Genomic DNA, 21798 nt, shown 5'->3' with positions numbered 1-21798 from the left:
CGTCTGCAGCAGTCCTCTCAGGTGCCGCCACGGTGTGGCGCTTAGTCAGTTTTCACATAATTCGCTTCAAAATGAAATTGCATATCGTTTTTCATCTATTTAATGTTTTTGTTAAATTGTAAAAAGAGTCATACTTCTAGAGTTCCTGTGTGTGTGGCATTACTTCAGTTTTTGATGTATATGTCTCAAAATGTGTCTGCAAAGATTGAAAAAGATCCAAAAATACTTTTTGAGTTATTGTGCTAAAAAAATAAAAAAAAATCTAAAGTCTATGGCTGCCCTTCTCTTAAATCACACCATAATTAAAGCAGTGCTACATGGTGGTATCTATCTCAAAATTTGATCAGTCCTAGATCTTCGTCCATACAATGTCTCTGCAAAGTCTGAAAAAGAACTGTCAAATAATTTTTGTCTGCAGCAATGAACTGGTCCCAAAACCATATCTATTCCCCTTCCAGGGAATTCAATTATTGGTGTGTCACAGACTTCACTACCCAGCAAGCCAAGAAATTTTAAGAACTTAAATTAAAACTAAAACTAAGACTAAAAAAAATCTATATGTAATGTAATGTGCCTTAAGAAATTGAAAGAACCAAATCTTTCAACAAGATCTTGGCCATCTGCAAATAAAATATAAACTTGAAACATTTCAACACCCAGCTCATAGCTTTCATACGCAAATCTCAATACTCTATTCCAGACTTCCGAGGTTTGCCATACACTAAAGATACACATTTTAATCATTTTCCTAGAAAATACTTCCTAGTAATTTTGCTGACGCCATTTCCTTTTTTACCATTTCAAATAAAACTCGCAATTGCTGTTATTATATTGCAGTTACAGTCTTGTCTCGCTTGTCTATTGCAGCAATTTCTCACAGACTCACCTCAGGTTTTTTGACGTTCTCTTTGGATTGATTGGCAGCTCCAAATTTCTTGGCCAGTCGAGCAATTTTGGCCTAAAAAAATCATGAGCATAAAACACGTAAATGAAAAGCAAACCATCAGTGTTCAAACGGCACACAGTCGCTTGTCCAAAGAATTGAAAAACAGTCTTTAATATTCCTATGATGTGGTATATGGATCACAGCTAGTAACTAAGACACTGAAATTGTATAAGCAGATTATATACAAGGCAAATGTATTGTTTTTGGCACAGAAGTCCAAAACAAATTAGAAAAGTGTTTTTGTTAAATATTTCAGACCAGAAACTGCTAATTCACTGTTCAAGGGACATATGATACAGTGAATGGTCAGTTACAGAACAAATTTTGTGTGTAAAACCTTTCAACAATACAAAAAGTACCAGCGTAACAGCTTGTATGAAGGTTTTAACTGGCAGACAGCATAGGGTGGCATGGTGCTCATTCTCTTTCTCTAAAATGATTGGACTACACTAAGTACGCCCCTACCCTGATGTCTTAGTGCTACAGGCAAGCAAGATGTTGCCGATACCTGCAGTGTGTTGAGAGTATGCTGATGCTTCGTGGCACAGTCCATCTTCTCCACCCTCTCCCTGAGCTCCTGCAGGCTTCTGTCAAAAACAGTGAGCTGCAAGACTCGAAGCTGCTCCTCTACGAGCTGCTGCACCACCTGCATACAGGAGGAAGAAACTGCTTCAGCAAAGTGGTTGGGGCAGAATTATACGGTGTATTTCGGTTCACTGGAATACAAATGAGGTTTCCTCTACCAATCGTAAACACACCTTCTCAAGTTTTAGTCGGCGGCCTGCATCTGCGCTGATTTTCAGCTCCAGTTGGGCCTCAAGTTCCTCGCCATCAACCTTCTGCCTCTTGCCTCCTCTTTCTTCCACATCCAGCTTTCCATCTGTTGACGTGTCTTTGGACAAGACACGCTTCAATCCTACCTGGACTCCATTACAGTCCTCACCTGCCGGTTGAATGACGGTGTGACTGAGTTACGAGCAGGCAGACTATTGAGGTTATACAATTCAAGAGATTCAAGAGTTCTAGAAGCTGTGTTTGACATGCAACCGAATCAGACACTCTCAGTATATAGATGAACATGCAAGTATCTACTTGCAAGCACTGTTTCGCACAACACAAATTTTGATAGACTCTGACGAAGACCTAAGCTTCACAAAAATCAAGAAAACGGGCAACTAACAGGCAGAACTTGCTTAGACTTAGCCTTGCTTACAACACTTAAATCAAATATTCAGAGGGTCAATAGGTGAACCACTGAGTGACGTGAACTCTTCTTTTATATACCTGAAGCCAACGGTGTAGGAGAGGAAGTGGAAACATGGGGAGCAGCACTACTCTGTCCTGAGCCACTCGTCTCAGTGTCCACCTCCATTTTCTCCACTTTTTGTTCTTCTTCAGTCACTTCCTTCTCTTTGGTTTCATCCCTTTCTGCTTGGTTTTCATCCTCTTCACTAAGGACCAGAAATCCCTCCTTCACCTCCTGATCAGGCTCAGGTGTGTGGGATGAAGATGGTGAGGGGGTGTTCAAAGGGAGGCTGGTAGTTTTATCATCTTCAAGAGGATCTGTTGCCAAGGGGGGCTCGGTAACCATGGGCTTTTTGGATAATTTTTTGTCCTTTGCGGTTTGTTTTTCTCGTGTCTTCCGAGTTGAATCTGTGAGGCCTACATAAGGACCCTTAGATGGTTTATCAGGCTTGGCGTGGCCATTCTGAAATGAACAGTATTGGGGAAGTCAATTTCATAATTAGGTAACACTACTAAAATACAAAAATTTACACGGCCCCTCCCAGCAAGCCATTCTTCTAACCAACTGTTTTCACCCCCCTATTACAAACATCAACAAACCTTCTTGTTGTTGACAAGCGATGTAGCTGCTTCTCCTTCCTTCTTTAGCTCCCCCTTTTCAGTCTTCTCAACTCTCTTCCCATTCTCGCTAACGGCGGCAGCCTCCTTATGCTGCTCCTCTTTTGGTGACCGTGGTGGAGTTGAGGTCAGGGGAGACTGGGTCTTCGTCTCTGAAGAATGGCAGGGCGGGGAGGGGGATAGAGAGAGCGAGAGTGCTAGGGGAGAGGGGGAGCGAGATGTGGGGAAGGCAGCATGACTTGTTTTTTGGCCGCTGTCAGTGGGACTCTGTCCCTCTTTCTCAGAGTCTGGGTGATCTTCCCCTCTATGGTTTCCATTCACCAGAGGAGGTGAGGGATGGGAGGTGCTGCTTGTAGTAACAGTCGAAGAGGAAGGAAGGGAATTATGCAAGAATTCCAGTTGCTGCCGATCACTGATTTTCATCGTTTTTCGTGCTCGAAACACTTTCTTTTGGGGCTCCTCTGCTACTGCAACTTCCATTTTTTTCACCTGGTCGAAGAGAGAAAGCAGGTCGTCTGTTATTCCATGTAACCAGAATTTACACGATAAGGCAGCACTATGCACAGAACTAGAGAGCAAACCGTGTTCAGTTGTTTTGGTGATCAATATATAAGCCAAAAGATATATATAGATATATATTTTATAAATAAACGGATGTAATTTTAGATTGCCAACACCAGGGGGAGTCAAAATACATTGAATGTTACATTGGGTCTTTCTAGAAGCTTCTTTTTCAAACCCGCCCCAGATCACACTGTGAAATTTTTATTAGCCCTACATAAGTGAAATAATTTTGTAAAAAAGCATACTAAAAATTTATTCCAATTACTCAAGATCAGAATCAAGTTTAAACAGAGTCAAGGTTAGCCAGAGAATATGAAACAGGTTAGGGAAAAACAAATTTATACTCTTGTTCAGCTGCATGTCAGAGTAAAATGTAAAATTATCCATCAATAAGCCTCATGAACTCAAAACCCTGCTAAATACATATGAAAGCATTGCAGAACAGCCACACCTACAGCTCACAACTCCTCCCTCTTATACATTCCCCTATGCTCTCATTGGTTATTTCCATCCAGCAAATCAGAGGGGCTAGCTGCAAAATTCACCCAGCAACAAAGGGCAGATATTACGTAATGTTCACGTGTGTTCTCTAGCCCAGAGCTCGTCAGCTGTAGTCCGAGATGGCAATGGCATCTTGAGGGCCCTGCTTAAACCAAACACAAAATCCCCTTAAATCAAATCGATCAGATTGGTTTACCTCCCCAGAGATTTTGTAGACAAAACAGAAAAATTGCTGAACCACAGTCATACAAGACACAAGTTGAGCAGTCTTGTTTCGGATATTGTTAGCACTTCTCATACCTTCACTAAAATGCGAAGAGTTTAGCTACAGTAGTTATACCACTTGTGTCTCCACAGGACACAGAGGCATTAGCATGTGTGTAACAGTGTGGTGTCCAATGATCACTGGAATAGCAAGCAAAAATCCGACTTCAGACGATGTCATGCAAAACTGCTCTAATTAAGCTCAGGTTAGCAAACTGGATTGGTGAGAAATTGAAGGACTTGAGACACTGCCCAGTATCATTCTATGATTTAGCACTATTAAAAACAAGACTGGAATCCAATCTGGAATAAATCTGGAATATTTTGAAGAACAACTACAGGTAGCCAAATCCCTAAGGACCAAAACTGCAAGAGACAAGTGAGAATTACAGCAAAACATCCACTGTGAGCCAGGAGGAGGAAGGATAAAATGCTGTTGCGATTGATAAGTAGCAAATCCATTGAATGCGAAAATGGTCTCTCCTTTTCTGAATTTAATCGATAATGCACAGTATTTTTTCGGTTAAGTATAGGACTAAGTGAAGCAGAGGATTACACTCTTCTATAAGCCACCCCTGGAAAAACTCAAAAATCATCATGCCTATTTTAAGGAATAGCAAACAGCAAAATGTAGACCTACACTCGTAACAAAAATTATGTCGAGTTATGAGCCTTAGACTTCAGCAGAGCACCTAACCTGTATTCTGCAAAAGGTATGGCTACAAAAATGGATAAACTATAAGAAATAAACATACTTTGAGTAACTGCATTTGCCTGATAGCAAAACTTGCAGCAGGATCATCTGACTCCACAAAACCCAGACAGCAGTTCCCTCTGTACAGTTTCCCTTAATTCCCTGGCTCTCGAAACCAGCGTTATTGCATGTCACCCAAGAAAATATCGACAGAAGCACTATTAAAGAATAGCTAATAAAACAGGTAAAAATAAGTAAATACAAAAGAGCCTGAGTGTCACTTTGAATGTGGAATTGGATTTGTTTTGTAATACAGCCAACCAAAGTACCACAGCAAGGTCGAGGGACAACTATGGAGCACAGTCCCAAAATGCCCTTTACCATTGTCAGCCACCTCCCCACACATAATAGAGGATCTAACATCTATTGTATAAATATGTTTATACCTATATTAATATGCATAGTTCTTTTTGCTTGAGAATTCTTAAGAAATCATTTATGTATTAACATTAAATCATTCAAAATAACTATATGCCAAGTAAATATACACACACAGACACACAGTCGGTTATTCATACTGGGTGTGACTGAACTAGTGATTGTTCAACTGCAATTGCTGCACCTGGCTTATAAAACATCTTTAATCCTAATTAAATTATCAACGAAAATAAATTAGGGCTGTTATCATTTTCAAGTATCGTGAAACCTCACCTCTACTTATATCCACTGGTAGGGTAGACCATTATACTGTACTGGTTGCTCAATTTATCATTATAGATGGGGGGATGACCAACACCTATTCAGGGAATCTTGTTAGAATACATAGCATAGCTACTGCAGTACAAAGTCTGCTGTGCTGATAAATGGGACATGCTAGCTAACCGTAAACCAAAGGCGAAGAGCATAGTCATTGTGATTCTGAGCACAGAGCTAATGTACGGCAGGAGCCTCCAGCAGATTTGTCTCAGGTTTTCTCCTTCAAAGTAGTGTGTGTGGGGGTAGGGAGGGACAGAAGAATTGAAGGTCGCTATGTCATGAGAGGCCAAGCGCTTTCAAGGACCATCAGTGTTAAAATATAAATAAGTTGTTGCAAGTGAAAATACAGAACAGTTCAAAAATGGAGACACCAGCTCAAGCAGCAACTGCTCCTCGAACCCGAAACATCTTATCCTGCTGACATACAATCTTTCAGCCAAACTTGACCAGATCAATCTTCCAAATTACATTCTCCTCTCTTCCAACTCAGTAGTTGTCAACTGATCGATTGCGATCGACAGGTCAATCTTTAAGACATTCCTAGTCGATTGTGACAATATTTCAATCATCTTGATAACACCCCACCCCCACTTTGCAGCGCATACCCCCCCCCCCCAGCACAGTAGCTCCCCAGACTACTCTCTTTGTAAAAGTAGCTCTTACTGAAAAAAAGATTGGAGGTCACTGTTCTAATCTATAACATTAACCATTCAAGACTATTTACTTTATTTGATCACAGACAAACGTGGAAACTAAAAAAAAAATTCTGATGTAGCTTGTTTCAGGAAGGAAGCAAAGCTTTCGTTTGTTTTGTTTGGTCTCCCTAACTCCATTTGAAACATACATTTGTTTTGCCATATACCATTTAAGATGTATGCAGTTCCAACTAATGGACTTTCTACCACTACCTTTAACAAGGAAAACAGAATACTACTGAACATTACCCAAAATCACACGCGAACTCTCGGTCATTCTACATCTCCAACAAATAAAGTACAAGTAAAGTCCAAAGTACTCATATGACTGTACTAAAGGGAACACATTTACTTTCAGACAAGACCGAAGTAGTCAATCACCCATAATTCCATCCAGTTCAATCAGTAAATACTTTCATTTGAATTAAAGGAACAAAAAAGCATGTCTAATTTTTTCTTAAGATTCCTTAAGAAATAAAAATATGTATTAACTTTAAATCATGACATAAGCATAATGGTGCATAGCAAATTGGAAAATAACATATCCAGTCTTTCGACATTCCCTAACAGAAAACAGATCATAATACAATCATCATTTGATCGTATAATTAAGACAAATACCACATTTTTGCATGGCTGTATATAGCGGTAGGTGCAGTAAGAACCGTTGACTGCTGTCGGTAAGTATGTAGAACTTTGAGATTTTCATTGTCAGTTGAACAAATGGGGAAATAAATTCAAAAAGCCTTGTGGTCAATAAAGGAACTTGCAATGGCTGGAGAGCATGGCTTAGACAGGGTTGTACCAAATATTGTTTGGTGGGAGACCATTCTGAATAATCCAAGATGAAACCATCCAAAACGTTTTGGAAGTAAAACAAGCACACCCTCCAAGAAAGATTCATTCGTACTATGCAGAGAGCTATGCAGAAAATCTTATATACCTGTTTGCGTGTTCATAATCCCACACTCACAGCAGTATTTTCATCCCCCAAAGCAGACACACAAATGGACACACTTCAAGCCTTTATCACACTGAATACCAGACTTACTGCTAACTTATCACAAGTGCTGCCAAACACACATACATACACCAACCCCCCTAACTTTGTTACAACATAGTAAAGAAAACCTTTATTAAAACACACAAGCGCAGACTTGTGCACACCCATCCCCCTCTTTGTAAAACAGACCGAGTGGAAAATTACAGCTGAGCATGGACTGTACCATTTACGACAAAGGATGGGGGGGAGGGGACTTCTCAACTGACTAACTGACAGAGAAGTGAAGTTGATATGTCACTCTTTATTACTCAAAGGTAAAGAACAATATCACATGCACAACATTCAGATAGATATTTCCATTTGCCATTAAACGCATTTCTAGATGCTTCTAAAATACAAAATGAGCTGTAATTTTACACTCCTTCCAATTAAAGTCTGCATAAATTTTCACTTACCAGAAGCTTTCAGGGCAAAAATAAACTTACAAAAATATTAATAGAACTTCAAATAACATCCTTTCCCCAAGTGTGCCACATCTGCTAAACTGCTACACATCGGTATCTATGATTTCGGGAATAGATGAAAAATGCACTGAACAATCAGAGGGTCTGCATAAGTCTCATAGAAAGAAAAACAATTTATTCAGTATATAAACACTCAGTGGTAATGTGAGAAGGCATACTGAAGACTGAGTAAGCTCTCGGGATTCTGAAAGTCTGGTTTAATAGTTGCACTGTTAAATTAAGTAATCTACAGATTAATTTGATAACTAATTAAGTAATAATTTATATATCATATATAAAACAAAATCAATATATATTGCAATTGGTCAGGGCAGGAACCAACGCTGGATGCGATGCCAGCCAATTGCACCGTATGCAAACTCACTTACACATGTGGTCAATTCAGGCACTCCAAATCACTTTAGTTGCATATTTTAGGGCTGTGGGAGGAATCCGGAGAATCTAGCATAAACCCTCACACACATGGGGAGAACGTACAAAACGACACACACACACAAAGCGACCCAGTGCATCAATGTGCTGTCCTCAAAACTAGGCCTGCACAATGTGCACTGCAAATAGACAGTGCATCTTTTGCACGTGATTGTCACATCAAAAGAACCACGAGTCAGCTGATCTGAGACCATCAATGTTATGACAAAACATCTTTATTGTGGTACAGGAGACAAAAAAAAAAAACTTAAGGTTTTAATGTTCATTCCATTTCAACATTATCTGGTACATGTGGAAAATGAGGTCTAGATTTTACTGCCAGTGCATTTGCATGAGCTCTGCATGCACTCTTCAGATAAATCAGAATCATACTCATCCTTGCTGTTTGACTCACTAACTGATAAATTTCTCACAAATGCGCCATGTTAACAAAAATGACTGAGAAGGAGAAAAACTGGTTACTAAAAAACAATTGTCTTCAGCTCTATGGAAATATTTTGGATTCCACAGAGACCATATTGAGCAAAAGCAAGTAACTTGTCAGCACAACGCTTGACAACACCACCAACTTATTTGACAGACATTATTGGTAGATTAACTACAGCCAAAAAGAACTTCTTTTGGGTATTTTTTCCCCTTTAATAAACATTGCAGTATTTATTGCAAAAATGTGGAATATCATAACGAGACCTTGTTCCAACATCATATCAATATCATTCAAACTTACTGAATATAAGACTATGTACTGTATTTATCACGCAAGATGTGGCCAAGAGACAGCAAGGCTTAATTTTAGTGACAATTACTGGAATTGTCGAACGTAAATTAAACTAAATTTATGTCAAAATCATGACAAAGGTAGGCCAGGCTACTGAAAGAGGCTGAAGGGCACATAGCTAGCAGTTATCTATGGCTAAGCTCGCATTACTGGGTCTGGGAATGTCTTCTTTAAAGATGCTGTTGCATTGCATCTGTGATGGTTTGATGCCAGGGCTGGGTGATATGGCAAAATATTTTATCGTGATAATTGTTTTCATATCAGTCAAGATCGATAATTATCATGATATTAGTCAAGGTATTTATTTTCTTAAAAGGCTCCATTTTGCTTGAAATCCCCTAAGCATTCCACTTAAACAGATTCAGAACATGAAAAAGATGATAATTTGAATACACTGTAAACATATATCTAATTTAAATAAATAAATCATGGAAAAATAAACTCATAAGCTGTAACACTAGGAAATGCAGATGGTACGGTTTATTGCTGGATTTTTCCTCACTTGCTCACCAATATGAGTCGCAATTTGTCCCATTTTCCTTCAGATTGAAAGAGGAAACCCAAATGAATGATGTCTGACTTTAAGAGCTTGCATTCTGTATCTTCTATTGGCGGACAATTAGAGATGCACCGATCCGATGTTCGGATGGTATTGGCGCCAGTCCAGACCTATTTGACGGATCAGGTATCGGCCATAAGAACATAAGAAAAATAAGAAATTTACAAATGAGAGGAGGCCATTCGGCCCATCAAGCTCGTTTGGGGAGAACTTAACTAACAGCTCAAAGTTGTTAAAATCTTATCTAGCTCTGATTTAAAGGAACCCATGGTTTTAGCTTCCGCTACACTAGCAGGAAGACTATTCCATACTCTAACTACACGCTGTGTAAAGAAGTGCTTCCTCAAATTCATTTTAAAATGTTCTCCCGCTAATTTCCACTTATGGCTACAAGTTCTAGTATTTAAACTAATATTGAAATAGCCACTTGGCTTAACAGCATCCAAATCTTGTTAGAATCTTATAGACCTGGATCATGTCCCCCCTTAGTCTCCTTTGCTCGAGGCTAAACAGATTCAGCTCAGCTAACCTCTCCTAAGACATTCCTCTAAGACCAGGAATCATTCTTGTAGCCCTACGCTGCACCCTTTCCATGGCAGCAATGTCCTTCTTAAGGTATGGTGACCAAACCTGCACACAATATTCTAGGTGGGGTCTTACCAAGGAATTATATAATCGTAGCAGCACCTCCTTTGACTTAAACTCAGGGCTGTGGAGTCGGTAGATAAATGCTCCGACTCCGACTCCTCAGTTTCTAAATCTTCCGACTCCGACTCCCCGACTCCGACTCCTCTGTATGTATATACTATGCTAATGTATTTTCTACATCCATTGAAGGAAAGAAAGGCAACATACATGTCATTTCACCACAGAACTACTGGCTAGGAAGCCAACACTCTACTATAATGCCAGATTAAAGACAAACACAATGAAAACAAGGTTTTCATTAGCGCATAGCGAAGGGGAGCCGACGGAGCTGAGAACACACCAGATGATTTTTCCGGCGTTTGACACGTGATGACTCGTTGAACGGCCGAAAAATCGGCAGTGCATCTGTAAATGTATGGGGGGCTTTAGGCTAGGTTCACAGTTCCCTGTAACAGTGGAACACAACACAATGGAAAGCGGTGCCGCACCTTACCTGTGCATTACATCCCATATAGTGACGCATACAGTCAATGAAAAGCATGCTTCATGGTTACTTGACATGTTCGTTTTGTGGTAACATTATGCACTGCATGCATTGGGCTTTATTCTTACAGCAGAGAAGTAGTTCATTATGACTGTTTGTGAATTGGGACATTTCAACTTACTTTTTTAATTCCCATTTAAATTTAGTAGGAGTCGGAGTCGGTTAACTTCGGTTAACCCAAAATTGTCTCCTACTCCGACTCCTCGACTCCGACTCCACAGCCCTGCTTAAACTCCACACACCTAGAGATGTAACCCATACATGACAGATTCATGTCCGATGGTTGCTAATTTAGATTTTGGAAGTCTAAAAAGATAGATTTAACATGAATTACAAACTATTTGTACAGTCAATTGCACGACAGCTTTTTCCCCATTTCCGATGTGCTTTTTGCAGCATTCAAGCTGAACGCTAACGCTGCCTCTCATTCTTTTGCTACTCGGTGGGTGAGCGCAGCGACTTCCGTCTGCTGTGACGTCATGCGCATACCCTATTGCAGCAAGAGAAGCGTAAAAACAGTGGAATCTGTGCTTATTAGTTTTAAAATAACGCATATATATATTTATTACATTAAAATATTAAAAGTAAAGAGCTCGTATCAGAATCTGCATCAGTATTGACAGTTGCCAATCAGATTGTAGCTGAAAAAATACGGATTGGCCCATCTCTAATGGCAGTGCTTAGACTGGTGAAATAAGTTTGCAGTATCTCCAGTTTTAGTTGGGACAAGTTTTTGGTGGAGTTATTAGTCTGCAGCACCTGTATACCTTAGGGCGAACAGAAAAATCCATGTGAGGGAGGACACTTTGAGCTACTTCAGGTTCCACAAACTACTTTAAAACTGAAAGGTTCCAATGCTTGGCTAAATCGGTTCCTGTGCTTCGACTTGTTTCCTTGACAAAAAGACTCACCCAGCTGTTTCACATTAACATTCATGACACATGCATGATTATAGAACACTGACCAATCAGCACACAGCAACAACTCAGTACTTAAATGAAATCCAGGTCAGTTTAAATGAAATGGTACTTTACAAATCCTGTCCTAGCTCAAACGTGTCCTCCCTGACATGGATTATGCAATCACCCTAGTTAACCCACAATATCTTCTTTATAAAAAGTGTTGTTGTAGCTAAACTGTCACTTTCTACACCAAAGTTCCCTCTGAGGAAGGACATTGCAAAACAGTAGCATGTGACATGCTTTGCCAACTCAACCTTGCTGTGCATTTGTTGGGCATAGATTGTCCGTCATTTCTGTAAAGTGGTAGACTGATGATATGATAATATACAATGTTCCTTATCGATATTTTACTGAAGATTTTCATTTTATTGTTTAAATGTTTTATGACGATAAGTCGACAAATCGTTTATATCGCTCATGCCTAGTTGGCACCCCATTCTGGGTTATTCCCTGCCTTGGGCTGTAGCTTCCAGGATAGGCTCCAGTCACCTGCAAACCTGCATAGGACAAACGAGTACAGAAAAAGGATGGATGGATGGATGATGGATAAAAGTGGTGCTTTTCTGCCTTCTGTTTTTTTCCATCAAGAGCATGCTGTATTGCTTTCATAGTTGCCAACAATGAGAACACCAGTAGTTAATTAAATTCTGTGGCATTAAATCAGTTCTCCAGCACCAATAGATGTTCCAAAAGAACACACAGCCAATCGGCTGATGCATGATGCAGCTGTTACTCCTGTAGCTTTTTTCCAGAAATTTCTCCTCCGGCTGCTTAAATGCCTCACCTTATCTTAACCACAAAAATGAAATCAAATATAATGTCTAAAGTAACTGTATAAAGCCGTAGCCCAAACGCCACTCCCCTGTCTCAAATGATGAATGCTAATCCACCATAAAACATAGCTTCGCTGAAGAATTATTCTGCAATGTCATTGTGTGATGGTAACGAAGAGAATGCTAAAGCTGAGAGAGCAGTATTTTCAATTAAAGGCCCAAATTGGCATGAACCAAGCCTAACCACATTTAAAAACACAGCCAAATCAAGCACACAAGTTTTGAGAAAGCATGAGGAATAGGAGTCACTTTAACACCACATTTCAGTTTCCTTGTACTTCTGGAACACTTGGATTACTTCATTACACAAAACTGAAAAAACATATTTCCAGTTATTAATGATTAAGCTAGCAGAATTGGTGTAAATGATAGCCAGCAGAGAGAGACCTTAACACAACCCATCAGGAACAGGAACCCATCTGACAACCCTGCTATATAACCTCAGGCAACCAGTCAACCTGATTTCGTAAGTGACTGGCCAACTATATTTTTTCCCCTTCGAAATGGAGTTTATGTAACACACAGACTGGTGTTGCTAGATGCTGATGGTAAAGGACATCTGCCTCAACCAGCACAGACCACCGTCAACAGAAAGTTTTAATAAGCAAGTCCCATATGTCAAACCAAGCCTTTACTGGTAAAACTCTATTTAAAAAAAATAAACTCAAAATGGGATTTGAATGAATTTCACCAGAACCCCTTGTTTAATATTTTGGTATATAATGTGTGTATAATATAAATATCCAGCAATCCATAAAAGTCATTCCAGCCTGCTTCCTATGCAAGATACATTCTATTCCTCAAGTTATATCCAATATCCAGACAGTTAGTTGAGGGATATTTTTAAAAATGTTTAGAAGTTAATGCTTAAAGAAGGAAATAAATTTCACTCTACCCTTCCCAACCAATTCCAGTATCTCTGCAAACAGATAAGCCCAACAAAAAAACAAACAAGCCCAATGGCCAACAACATGAAATCTTGCCTTTTTTTCCTGTTTGTTTCATACGAACATTCGTTTTAAAGCGGATCTTGGTTCCAAGGAAACCAAAACAAGAATTTAAAATCCTGAATCCTGACATATGGATTTTAAATGTAACTTCATTATGGTGTGTAGCTAAAATCACTGCATTTTGAAACCAGAACCAATCCAAAGCAGGCAAGACAGGAAGTAGACTGATAATGATAATCCTAGTTAAGACTCCAGACCTATGGCCTAAAACTTCCAGATTCCCCTCCCACAACTGTTGTAACGTAAAGGTAGATACCACTCTATTCTGGTAAATTAAAACTAAAATAAAACAATCCAAAACTATACATGTACATATGCATATATCATATCATAATGAATTGTCCTATTTAATCTCAAACAAGAATAATGAAAACCAAAAACATTTCTGCTATTAACGAGGTTCTAGCTTAGAAGTCTAGTTACAACCCACAGCTTAATGCAAACGAATATACAGTATTGTTGAAAGATAGTCATATAATTATCCTAAATTCACAAATTACAAACGATTACAATTTTCAGTATCAGACCCATCATATCGTCTCCAATTAACATAGCATTGCTGTTCAAAATTGCAAATTCTCAAGCATGCTTATTTCCGGAAGTTCTGTATATCCATAAGGGTTTTATTTTCAGATTGAATAGTCAAAATGCAAAATTATATAAAATTCACATAAGATTCTAAAATTAAGAGATATGCTGAAAACAGAGGATCAACAGATTTGATATTTACGTAAAAACATGAACTCTGGGAAACAAATTAAGATCACTGCTTTATATATGCAGAACAATGATCTGTTTTTTGACTCAGAAGCAAAACATCCAAAACAACATGATACAAATGTTTGTAAAATTTCCTAAGCAAATAGGTCATTGACAGGGACTTTTGCAGTCTGTGCAAGCTTGCTCCTCCGAGTCATTCGTTCTCAATTTTCAGCTAAAAAAAATGGAAGCGTGACTAGCGCGAACGAAGAAACATGACAAATGCGTAGAGAAAGATGGTGTCGTGGGGGAGGGGACACGAAAAGGACAGGACTATACCAAATAGGAGTAATACAAAAGTTTTAATAATCACACACACAGACATGGACAAATCCAGACTGCAAAAAAAAGTAACATTAACAAAAAAACAATACAGTTCAATAGTCTGTAAAGGAGTATATGCCCATTGTTGAATTGAAGATGAAACCAAAATACAAGTCCATGCACAGACATATGAATAAATATACATGGACTTACAAGCTTATTTAAAATTACAAGTTGACAAGCAGCCTCCTTTATTTACAAACACACATGTGGAAACCAAACCCTTCCAAATTATTGACAATGAGTCAACCAACAACAGTTCCAAACGCCCATACACCAACAGTGAACAATGAGTGGGAAATGCTAAACTGCTAAACATGGACTGTACCAATCAGAAGGCAAGCCACACTGTGAGAGGGGGGTAGGACTTTATATAACCCAGTCTTGTTTGGTCTACAAATGCAACAAATTAACGTTTTAATCTCTAATTTATGGATATCGTAAGTGTTTGGAAGTTAAAATAAGTGATTATATGGCCATCTACATGTCTAAACAAAACCAAATCAATTAAAATACAGCAACTATTTTAGGAAAGCATACAAGAACTCGTGGACAATATCATCTGCCAATTTTGATGGCATCACTCAAGGCAAGAATTGCACTGCCCTACCACAAAACCTAGAGCGTAGGTCTTTTCACTCAATGGTTCTGCCCATTTCAGTCATGAATTCAACACCAAATCAGACCACACTCTCTCTCTCATACTATTGTAGAGTCCGCTGACTTGGACATCATAGACTAGTTAGTTTTCTGCACGATATTTAGTAAGGGAATACTGCTGCATGTGGCAGCAGCGATGGCTCACTCCCTGACAGTACTCCCGATTCTGGCGTTCTCATACCTTACAAAATGTAGAAATACAGCCTTTTCCAAACCACATCCTGGTCAGGGTCGGAGGGGCCCAGAAGTCTAACCCAGACAGCACATGGTTCATGGCCAGGATGCACCCTAGATGGGATGCCAATAGCTTTAAATCTACTTTTATCATTAGCAATTTAAGAAACAATTCTGTCCTTTTAAATTAAGCTTGTTGAAGAAAAATTAAAAATATCTTTCTCAAAGCCTGTTACAGATTATATCCGCCACATAGTTGAAGCAGTGCAATTAAAGTTAAATTAAAAACATTTCCAGCTCACGATAATTGCAAGCACAGCCTAATATTCTTCAAGGTTTTCTTTGCCCAAATGAAAGAAAATTCAAACATATTGTAGGATTCTGATTTCCCTATTCACTTCATGTTATAAGTTATAATTCAACAATAGTTGAGCGGTATTATTAATGACATTATATCCACGGTCTATATGTATAATGCCACTGTCTTTCCTATCCTATATTGATATCATATGCAACTGCAACCGATCTAATTTAGAAAACAGGTGGCTGAAGCACACACAACACAATAAAAGAGATTGTATTATACTAAGGTTTCAGAGCTGCTCCTGAACACTAAGAACTACCAGTCTGTTTATTGTGTCTGTCAGCCAATCAGGAAGCAAGGGCAAGTAAACCGGTTTAATCTGGTTCAGTCCTGTCCAAGCCTGCTGCATTACTCACATTTTTGGGAGGGGGAGGGGGGACTGCAGTATAATTTTCTAGAGGTACTCTCCTGTATTCATTTCTCAATCTCAAGCTTAAATAAAAAGCCAACAAAATTTTAAAAAGTATCATTTGAAAAATGACTCAACTATTATTTAAATTTCCCCTAAATATGAAACATAACTGGCAATAAAAAACGTCAGAAGACATGCCCGTATCTTTATGCAAAATAACCAATAAAAAAACAATAAACTAACGGTAATTTTACTAAGGACTTGATAAACAAAAAGGAAATAACTACTGCAGGCCACAGAAGGAAACAGCCACAGTGCCTATAAAGATTAAATCTTTACATTGCGTTTACCCTAGCTGTAATTTATTACACAAAATATTTCAGTTAACGTTAAATTATTGGGTTTTGTGACTGAACAGATTTTGAAATATATAAATACAAACTCTACTGCTAGGAATACAGTTTGGCTAGTAGTGTACAATAAAGGACATTATACAGTATACAGTACTTCTATACTCAAGGGTGACCTCAAACATGAAGAGATGATGAAGAGATGCATCTCTTTCAAATTCTGACAATACACAAATGAGGTCAACGTCTTCATCATGCAAGAAAAATTGAAAATAAAAAATAAATATTGCTGAACGATGTGTGAAAAAGCCAGGAAGTGTACATTACTATACAGATAGCTACTGTAGCCAGGAATTCTTAACAATACATTAAGAGATTTTATTCATCCATATCTGCCTTTTCTGTGATTGTTCCTCAAAATGAATTCATTTACAAAATAAAACACAGAAACCAGTAGCTCTGATAATATGACCAACAGTGCTTGTGGCCAGTTATGCTATGCAAATAAACGATTTTCCGGCTATTCACATTACAAGATGCCTTCTTCGTTTACACGATTCTGTTCACTCTTTGATAGAAGTCATAGTTGCCAGTTGTATTTTTTTTTAAACAGGCCTAACAGTTATAACTGCAGTGGCATCACTGGTGCATTGCAGCTAGAAAATACTGCAGTTGCAGTTTTGCGGTTGATATAAATAGCCATGTGCCAATCACCCTGTTACTCTCTCAAGCAACGTTACCAGTGATACAGCATAATTATAAACTAATTTTATTTTCTCATTAGTGTGACTGGGGAGGGATTCCATATGCATCGCCTCTAGAATTGCACAGAAATGGATGAATTAAACATACCTACTGCAGTAACACAGAAGTGTTGTAATGGGACAAACACTCAGGTCTACATTCCTGGCATGCATTGGTCACCCAGTGCAGTGCGACAGCAAGCAAAATATCAGCCTGAATCCACTATGAAGAATAGATACCATTTACTACAAATAGAGGATCTTGAAAATATAATTTAAGAGGGGATTAAGAGGCAGACCAATAAGGAGGGAAAATTTTAGCGTGATTTTCGCAGTGCTCCAACACCCCTCTAAAAGATTAGTACTTGGTTGTTATCTCTAATACTGCATTTCGTTAAATGATTGCATCTTTCTCCATTTTATCTCCTTGTCTGCCTGTTTGAATAAATGTTTCAAATATAAGTGTGCGCACGCACACAGAAGGTTAGCAGTGAAAGGTTTCTCCGCACTGCCATTTTAGTGCTCAACCACAGCAGTGCCCATCCCCCACCCCTGTTCTTGCTGGCTGACGGCACCTGGACTCATTCCCTGCAGAGACTCAAAATGGCCACCAGCGCTGCTGAAGGCAGCCAGGCTTGATCCCCAGCAGCTGCGCGCTGCACTGAGGGGCTCAGCCACTGGCAAGGCAAGCTGACTATAGTTCACTGGAGAAGTGTGAAGACCAGAGTAACGTTTTGTTTAGCGTTGTAGTTCTGCGCAACTGGTTTGTTCCCCCACCCACAACTGTAACGGCAGAAATATAGCCAAAACAATATGTAGACTATAACATTTAGTTATTTCAATACAAAAAAATGCTCAAAGTTGCCCACTTTTGTGGGTTAATTCATACTTTGTCTCATTCTAGACTCATTTCGCGAAAGGGAGCGTTTCGTGTGTTCACTGAAGCTATTCATAGGACCCCAGGATTTGTTGTTGATTTTTTCATACTTGAGTCTGGTCCTTAAAGGAAATGGATTGATGTGAAGAGATCACCAATCCTCAAGGGGAGGACAGACATTTCCCAGGATCCCTTGTGTCAACAACCACAACTGTAGCTATTCCGTTAGAGTTCTTTTGCAATCCCTGCTCTTATGCCAGCTCATAACTGATTAATCCACACCACTGACATTACAGATAGTTTTATCCCAAGTAACAAGCAGAAAGACGTAAAGGACTGTTATCTTTGAACTGGTAACTAACCAGCGAGAAACATTCATGTGTCCAGCAGGCCTAGCAAGCAGGCCATTCAAAGGCTCAGCCATTTCATGAAATTTGGTAAAAGGATTGTGGGGAAAAAAGACAAACATCTTGCTCTACAACAGAAAGGAAAATTGTCTTATTCTGCAACACCATTGAAAACACCTCCTTATAACAGTGCATTAAAAGTAACCCCATAAGGACGATATTTTAAAATAAAAAAATATATTAGAAAACTTGCAGTGAATGTCAACCCACCGAAGGAGGGCACTTTGTAATTACTAACAAAATCATTTTATTTTTCACATCTATAAAAGGAAAGATGTACACTGTAAATGGTTTGGAAATGCTTGGAAACTTCACCTGGTGTGATCTATGATAAGTGAAATACCAGGGCCTGTATCAAAGTCCATCTGAGCAGTACTTCATTTAATTATCCGATTAAATCTCGTTCGGCAGTGTGTGGGATGGTCAATGAACATTTCTGGGAACAAATAACCTGTTACTGTAACCCTGTAATACAGAACTTAGAGTAAATCCTAAGCCACACATACTGCTGGGCATACAGATTTCAGTTATGAAAGAAGAAACTGCATCAAGTAGAGCAAAGCCACAAACATGTCTTGTATAATAAAGCAGTTAGTCGCCCGTGGGGCCAAAATGACATATGACATATATGAATGCAGTGGAACATGTCAGCACCTGTGCCCCTGCAGTCCAGACCCACTGGAACAGCAGTGCAGATGTCAGCAGTTACCACGACAACCGGAATGAGAAAAATGCAGAGCTCTGAGTTTTGGATTGGCATTTAGATGAGTCATGCAGTGTGCACTGCATCCAGTGGCAATGCTTCACAAAGCCTCCCCCACCCCCACACCCAGGCATTGTGGGTTAAATGTGCGAGGCAAGCCTATCAGAGGGTGGGGTGATTCTCAGTAGGCCCTTGAATCCATCATGCTTAAAGTAGACATTTAAAAATAACTAGACAATAAACAGTTTCTGTATACACAGAAACCACTAGTAAAAACCAGGACAAGTATCACGCATCAAATGTAAAATAATTAAATGATAAAATGAAATGTCAAGGAAGGTCATTGAAGTAGAGCAGAACAACTAGGCAAGCAATGATCAAATGCTGACCTTCCAGTGGTTCACCCAAGACAGAGAATACCAGCATGCAAGTATCTCCACCATAATCAGGGTATATTTGAAGATTTAATATACCAAATGCTCAAGGCACTGTATATGTTAGCCATGACAGCTAAATGTTGCAATCTCTAGGTGTTGATTCCTGGGAGTAGAAAAAAAGTTGAAGAGCAGTCAGGTGCAAAGGCACTGAGATCTGCTGTCAGATGTGAAGAACCAATAACATTGTCCTCATTGTTATAAAAGGATGTTACTTGTCATCAAGAAAAATTAGTATAGTTTTTCTCCACTAAATAAATATCAGTTGAATTTTATACCTGAAGCATACATCAGGCTAACAACTTCACAGTCGTAAACATACCAGAAGGAAGTGAAGCTTGATGTGCACTAAGAGGGAAAAAACAGTCACAGTTAATTTTTTAAAACAGCTCATAGGACAATAAGGAAGACCGGGATTGCTGTAGTCTGACTCACATGGCTTCCAGAATACACCAGACTGTAAACCAATCAGCTTACAGAGTGACTGTAGGCATAACAACATGCTGTCCTCTCAAGTACCATTTTCACAAAACTTACGATTGTGATAGACGACCAACATGAAGCATGGAATGTTGACCATTATACACTGGCAAATAAAGAATTCATAATCTCAAAAAAACCAAAACAAAAAAGTTTAATAGATGAATTGCACAAATGGAAGGTACACAGAATAGATAAAGGACAATAGTGATGAAAGTGTAAATAGTTTCTTATTAACCAATAACCATATGAAACAAACTAGACTTGAAAACCTTAGGACCCATGGGCGAACCACTGATCTTCAAGCAGGCCACCATAGAAACACAAACATACAAAAACACTTCTAACATTCTCTTCACACCTTTATTCCCATAGCAAATTCACCAGGGAAAAATAATTCAAGGAGAAAAAAATAGATCAATTCAGTGTCCAAAAAAAATAAAATAAATTTATTTACTAAAATACACGTCAGTTCATAACTCACCACAGCGCGAGAACACAGAGCGATGTTGTACCAGTCAAAAAACTCGAAATATACATTAAGCAGAAAATACACAAAACTCACCGTTCTGCCGCGAATAGCCAGTAAGCGAGAATTATCCGCTTTTGTCTTTCTTTCGTAACGTTTTGCTAGCTTCACGTTGTGTCTGTATGTTCAGCTCAGTGAGTCAGCTGACTAAGTACCATCAACGCGAGGGTGATGTAGTCACACACACAGGAATGGTGTCGCCAAAGACTACAACACAAGGCCTCTCTCCGTCAGCGCGCCTTCGCTCTGGGCAGCCAACAGTCAGACTAACTCTCCCCCTCTCTTCCTCTCTCCCGCACAAAGCAGCAAGGCAGTTGGGGGCAGGGCTTAAAGGGAGAGGAAGGGGGGGGGGGGGGGAATGCGCACGAGGGAGAGACTAAATAAGCACCTCCCACCAGCTGTCTCATGTTACAAACACGCTACAGCCAGACACCAAATTAACTGGGTCTTCTTTCCCTTTTTAGTTTGGAGATTTTACATTTAAGAGACATGTGATGATTCATGCCTGTAAGCACCGCCTGGTAGCCCTCATATAATTTTATTGCAGCTTTAAGATACACCAGCAAAAAGATGCTTCATTACAGGAGTTACATAGGATTTTTAGTTTTGAGTTATTTGGTAACTGAAAAATATGTGCATTTGTTTTGCAGTTAGAGTATTCTGAATACCCTCCTCCGTTCCTTCTCCAAACCCTCTCTCCCCTGCCATCTCCTGGAAGAACGATTGTCTGTCATGCCCCAATTAATCATTTAAACAGAAAACATACACAGGGAATGAACTACAAATAAAAGCAAATGTAAAGTACACCAACAGGCCACAATTTCAAACACAATGTATATATCCTGATATACCGGCGAATCATCAGTTACTTCTAATTACATTTCTCAGTTCACAGTTCATGTTTTTACTGATTTACTGGACAGCCTCTTTCCTTTTACCCTAACCCCATTATCCACCTTCCTCCACCTCTGTGCTTCATCTCAGGCCAATTTTCTCCATGTCATACACATGCTCTTCGAAGAAAGAGCGCCTACTGCTCTAATTACATTCTGTGGCTTAGCTGGCG

General features: G+C 39.2%; 1 protein-coding gene across 4 annotated transcripts in view; it reads right to left on the bottom strand.

Annotated features, from left to right (window-relative positions):
• Positions 1–21798, bottom strand: part of atf7ip (activating transcription factor 7 interacting protein) — a 68221-nt gene that overhangs the window by 16245 nt on the left and 30178 nt on the right. For 2 of the 4 annotated variants that reach the window (XM_023799835.2, XM_023799838.2), the window contains exons 1-6: positions 20769–21043; positions 2792–3298; positions 2231–2654; positions 1705–1889; positions 1455–1592; positions 887–958 (exon numbers count right to left, since the gene is read on the bottom strand). In XM_023799835.2, the coding sequence (XP_023655603.1) occupies positions 887–958; positions 1455–1592; positions 1705–1889; positions 2231–2654; positions 2792–3289 (1317 nt within the window). In that variant the 5' untranslated portion in view covers positions 3290–3298; positions 20769–21043. Of the gene's footprint in view, positions 1–886; positions 959–1454; positions 1593–1704; positions 1890–2230; positions 2655–2791; positions 3299–7226; positions 7522–20768; positions 21044–21798 lie in introns of those variants that run through there. The other 2 variants (XM_023799836.2, XM_072712042.1) reach the window with 2 other exon arrangements.

This window comes from Paramormyrops kingsleyae, chromosome 5, assembly GCF_048594095.1.
Source record: "Paramormyrops kingsleyae isolate MSU_618 chromosome 5, PKINGS_0.4, whole genome shotgun sequence".
In the NCBI taxonomy this organism is placed as follows: domain Eukaryota; kingdom Metazoa; phylum Chordata; class Actinopteri; order Osteoglossiformes; family Mormyridae; genus Paramormyrops; species Paramormyrops kingsleyae.
The sequence above is the reverse complement of the archived record's forward strand: the minus strand, read 5'-3'. Positions and strand labels throughout refer to the sequence as shown.